Here is a 5560-nt window from a genome sequence, read left to right on the forward strand (position 1 = left end):
TTCACAAAGAATTTGCAGTTTCATATGTGTTACAGATTGAAAAAAAAAAATTGGAACTTTATACTGCACACTCAATGCTAACACTACCAAGCACAATGAACTTTTAGGCAGTTCAGAAGACACTCTGGGTTTTTTTCGGTGCTTTGGGGGGATCATTATGAACTCCAATTATTGTTAACCTGGTCAACTGTGGGAGTGCTGATAAATGGGGAGTTATTGACTACTGGATAAAGCAAACTTTAAATGAGAAGGTTCACTAGCAGTAGCAGAGAAGGGGTATTCAGTTCCGAGCTTATTTGGAGACGTGAGCCTATCCGCATCAGAAAAATTAAGAGCTTTTAATTCTTTGTCTCCCTGCCACCAGCTGCTGGTGACTATGAGACTTCTCACATAGCCAGAAGTTTGGAGAATAAATCAACCACCCATCTCAGGATCCTAATATGCTAGAAATGAAGAAGATACCTGCCCAAGGCCTCTCAATAGAGGTGAGTTCACTGATGTTCTAGATATGGGGGCTAAATTGAGTAATCGTCTGTTTTGCCCAGGCTCTGATTACAAGGTCACTCCAGGCTTCTGAGTTTGCCAATTGTTGGTTCTGTGACGATCATTGTCAAAGACGACAAGTAAACCTGAGCAGGAGTGTTAAGGAGTTGTCCCCAGACTGCCCGATTCTGGCACGGCTGTGACTCTATGATGATCTAATGAAGACCAAGAGAAGTGATCCATGGCAATCAGGACGAGTCAACAAGGCACCCATTCCCCTCCTTGTCCATGCTAAGTGGGATTGCTGATTTGGAAAGACATTTGCTCCTGATGAGAAAGGAGTGAGAAAAGATGTTGGAAAAAGGAAAGGCGCTGACTGAGTGTGGGGCAGGGCTGCTTGCTGCCACCTTGGTCTGTCTCTGTGGTAGCGGGTAGCTGTGTTTTTGTTTGCATCAGAATCATTTGGAGTTGGAGCTACTCGCCATCATCATCATCATCATCATCATCAGTGTCTTCATTATCCTCTTCCTCAGAATTATCATCATCGTCGTCATCCCCATCGTCATCGTCCTCTTCAGCATCATTATCGTCATCCTCAGTGTTGATCTTTCCAGAAAGCACATCCTCGATCCAGTCTTCCAGCTCCTCCGCTGTGGGCAGATCGTCATCGTCTGAAATCTCCATCCAGACACTGTCAGCCTGTAGTGAGGACGGAGTGAATGGATGAGTGAATGATGAAGGTGGCATCAGACCACAGGGTTCTGAGCTGCGCTGAGCGAGCCCCGGTTTCTTACACCTATGCAGAATGTGCACACATTGTTAAAAGTTGCAGAATGATATGCACATATCCCGTTTGTGTAATAAGAGGAGATTTGCATTCCACTGCCCATATACTTGTTACCATAGATTACTTACGGATAAGGACAGAGCAGTGAGAAAAACTTTTGCTTTGTACTTATGTTATACTATTCTATTTTTAAGTGTTTTAATTTGAACCTATTTTTTAAATTGTTATTTTCAAAGTTATTTTCAAAACAAATAAATGTGGAGTTCCCCCACGTTTTACCGATGGGGCAAAAGGACATTGCTAACTGTCCACTGTTCGTAAGACAGTCCACCATAATTAATTCTGGCTCTAATGGGTCCTTTGTGAACATCCCTTTTTGTCCACTGTACCCCTCGTTGTATCTGTGCCCATTTCTGTTTTGTTTCAGTGGATTTGCATCAGATGCCTGGACTAAGGACTGAAATTATTTTCACTCTGCCAGTCCATTTCCCTCGCCTTTCCCATCCTCAGATGGACAGTGTCTAACCCCGAAGAACCCCCCTTCCTTGTGCACGCTTTTTATCCTTCCCTCCCGTGGGCCTGCTGTTTGCCTGCAAGGGCTTCTGAGCCACACCTGTGCCCATTATGCAGTGACAGCTTCAGGTGTGGGTTTCCTGAATAAAGAGACCTTGTTCTTGGGTTGTTAGAGAATTTATTAGGTAAAAAAGTTCTAGATCAGTGGATCAGGCTGGCCCCAGAAGCAAAGAAAGGAAGAAAGGCATAGAAACACAGATTATGCCTGGCTCAGGACCCTGACTGGGCCATGCTGGCAAGTTTCTACATTCAAACAGGACCAAGGGTTCTCCTTGTTTCTGGAGGAGCTGGATTCCTAAAGAAGATCTCACAGATAGGGCTGCAAAGAGCCAACAGGGCTGGCTAAAGGGGCCTGCGCATTTGCATGGGGGATACTCACATCTGTCACATTCACCACCCCAATCTGTGGCTTGAATAGGTCGATCTTGAAGGTCTTCTCCCAGTAGGCAACCAGCTATGGCAACACAGAATCAGACAGCACAAAAAGGGCATCCCACGTTAAAGCCATGTTTTTGTGGCTGGGTTCATCTGCCGTTTTACCACCATAAGTGATCTTTGGGCTTTTAAGAAATTGCCCACTTGGCTCAGCCCTCAAGCACTGTAAGCATTAAATAAAGATGTCATCTCACAAACTATGAAAACATACGATATATACATCCATAAGGAAAAATATTACAGAGGTGGCCCAGTGTTGATTCTCAAATTACTTGTGGCTCTCATAGTCTTTATGGATGGTGAAAGAGCCATTTTCCTCCCCTACTCTTTTAATGTCCCATTTTTAAAGTTCTCGATCTCATTCCATGCTGCTACATGAGATGACTGGAACAGCAGTGACCGAGGAGAAAGTCTCTCAGGAAAATAAAGCCTGCTGGGGACTGAGATATTCAAGAATCTGAAAATTGGAAGCATTTGAAGATTATTCCTTTGCAAAAACCAAGGCAAACACATAGAACAGGACAAGACAACTACAGAGCATTTGCAAACTTATGTAACAAAATGGTACCGATAAACTGGAAATACAACCTGGCAGGAGCTTACATGACCACGACTTTCTTATAATTGTGCTGAATTATGACATTGGCCTCCACTGTCATGGAAACCTGTGCCTTTTGTTCACCCATTCTCTATGTAGCCCTGGGCATCAGGACCCTTGAGATCACTAAAACCCCTCAACTTTCCCTATGTGATTAGTATCATCAGTCATGACTGAGCAACTGATAATAATTCCTGAATGATAAGATGGTCACCTAATAATAACTCAACTTGTACTACTTACCAGCAGTTCACTCTTCCAGAAGAAAGCAATAAAGCAAGCTCTGGTATTAACTTAGACCTAGACTAGAACATCACATCTACTGTATACTATAGCTTCAGTCTTGCCATCTGTCCCTCTTCTCATCTCTCTGATAGGGATTATAATAGTGCCTGTGTGATGGGGCTTTCCGGGGATTATCTGTGATGCTGCATATAAACAACTTGCTATAGTTCCAGACATTCAATAGAGGATATTAGCTCTGTCCACTATCATTATTACTGAGGTTGTACAAATCCTGTTGTAAACCTAAGTACAATCAAAGCCTTCTGGCCATTGATCATCGACCCTGGCTAAGTTTGGACGGTAAAAGTTCTTGTATTTTACACATGTGTTAGGTCCTGGGGAGCACACTATCAACAGGAAAGGCATGGTCTTTGCTCTCAAAGAGATTTCTCCTTCTCTCTGCCAAGTTCTTAGCTCTATGGAAAACATTTCTCCTGGTTTTTATTACTCAGTAATTCAGTTGCCTCAGAATGAAGGTCCTCACCCAGTAAATGAAAGAAGAGACGATAGGGTCAGTGGTGGGATAAGAGGCAACTACGGAGCTGCTAGTAGGAGGACTGCGCTGAGCTGAGCTCAGTGGGCTCCTCAGAGAGTCTCTAATACTCGGTCTGTAGGGAGTAAGAACAGTAGCAAGTCTCATCATTTCAAAGACTGTACCAGGCCAAGTTTGATGTAGTCAGGGCCTCCCACACTGCATGGAGTGGCCCCTGGGTTTCTTTAAGGACCTTTGCCTAAGTTCATCACCTCCTTCCTGCTGAGGGCCTCATGCTAAATATGACTGTGGATTGTAAAGGGCAACAGAGAGGGTGTCCTGGCCAGAGCCACTCACCAGAGGAAAGTCGTCTGGGTCAATCCACACGATGCTCAAATCAGGGTTGTCGGTGTTGTCCCGGGCCACCTGTTTCAGGATCTCCAGGAACTCATAGCCATCTGAAATAGGATTCAAGAAGGTTAAGTAACTCCTGAATGTACATGGCTTCCCATGTGCAGAGGACGGCGTGGTTTTTCCACGAGGGTTTCTTAGGCTATTTGGTGTACACCCTTAATTATAGGATTAGTCTATAAAATGAGTCAGAGGAGAGCTCCAACCACAGAGCAGCTTATAGAAAGGGAATAATGCAACATTTGAATAAAGAGATCAAAAGGTCACAGAGAACTGGCTGGTTTCTAACTGGAAGCCAAGGTGCATTTATTCATCTACCTTGCCTCAGTGAGAAAGGTCAGTCCCAGATGAGAGGATTGCCTGTCCTCCTGGCCCTTCATGACTTCTTAGAGTGTGTGCTGTCCCTCAGAGTCCTCCACAGCCTCTGCTCTAAGGACAGAGAGCATTGAAATCTGGCCCTTTGGTTCTCTGCAACCTGAGATTCCTAAAACCTTTACACCAAGAGCACTTCTGATCCACAGTCATCTGGCTGTGAGATGGTAAAGAGGGCTTCCCTTCCCTCCCTCACCAGTCCAGGCTGCTCTGCCCTCCCTCTGTGTAGTCAGCAGCCTTCAGTGCCCCCAGGGAGGGATGATTCATAGGAAAAGCAGAGACAAGACTTCTAAGCTTTAAGCTTAAACCTCAGAGGACTGAAAGCACACAATTTTTGCAGTAAACAAAAATTTTGAAAAAAAAAAAAGGATAGTAAGAGATAATGAACTATAAGCCCTTAACACCATTCTCCCAATCCCAGCAAGAACAGAGACAAGAGTTGAGATTCTGGGAGGTCCCAGGGAACATAAGCTCTGTGTGTGTGTGTGTGTGTGTGTGTGTGTGTGTGTACCTGTGAGGAGCACAGACCATGTGTGCTAATGTGTCCACAGAGAATCTTCATAAGTTCAAGGAATCCCAGAGTATTGAGGATTCAGGCTTTGTTTCAGAATGAAACTCAGAAAAATTGAAAGGCCCCAGAATCCTCCAGAGACAAAGGGAATAATGATTGCAGTGACATTGTGAGTCTCTGGAATGTTTGATTCAAATGTTAAAATGATCTTGACAAATCTAAAATTCACAAAGATGATGGAATTCAACAACACAGACCCAAATTCTAGTAAAGACTAAATCTGAGGTGCAGTCTGGGACTGATTTACAGAAAGAAAAAGCAGAGACTGTCCATGCTGAGGGTTGTAGATTTGCACCTCTGTATTCAGAACTACAAGCAGAATGCACAACAAAGAGCTGTCATTTATAATACAAAAAAACTCATGTGATGTTGAAACTTAAACAAAGAAAGGTTAAATATGAGAACATATACTGCATCCCTACTTTACATTCTAGAACAGGTTTAGAGATAAAAAGGGAAAGATGAAAAGAAAAATTGGGTTCTTCAAGAAAAAAGCAAATGGAATAGAATATTTAAGAAAACAAAATTCAAAAGCATGCTTAATGCAGTGATTTTTTTTTTTTTTTTTTTTTT

General features: G+C 43.3%; 1 protein-coding gene across 1 annotated transcript in view; it reads right to left on the reverse strand.

The window, feature by feature from the left end:
- Casq2 (calsequestrin 2) overlaps positions 1-5560 on the reverse strand; it is a 62585-nt gene continuing 57025 nt past the window's right edge. The window contains exons 9-11 of the mRNA XM_010631207.3: positions 3991-4091; positions 2223-2297; positions 1-1182 (exon numbers count right to left, since the gene is read on the reverse strand). Coding sequence (XP_010629509.1) covers positions 958-1182; positions 2223-2297; positions 3991-4091 — 401 coding nt within the window. The 3' untranslated portion in view covers positions 1-957. The remainder of the gene's footprint in view (positions 1183-2222; positions 2298-3990; positions 4092-5560) is intronic.

Source organism: Fukomys damarensis, unplaced genomic scaffold, assembly GCF_012274545.1.
Source record: "Fukomys damarensis isolate Sample0158 unplaced genomic scaffold, DMR_v1.0_HiC HiC_scaffold_33, whole genome shotgun sequence".
Lineage (NCBI taxonomy): Eukaryota > Metazoa > Chordata > Mammalia > Rodentia > Bathyergidae > Fukomys > Fukomys damarensis.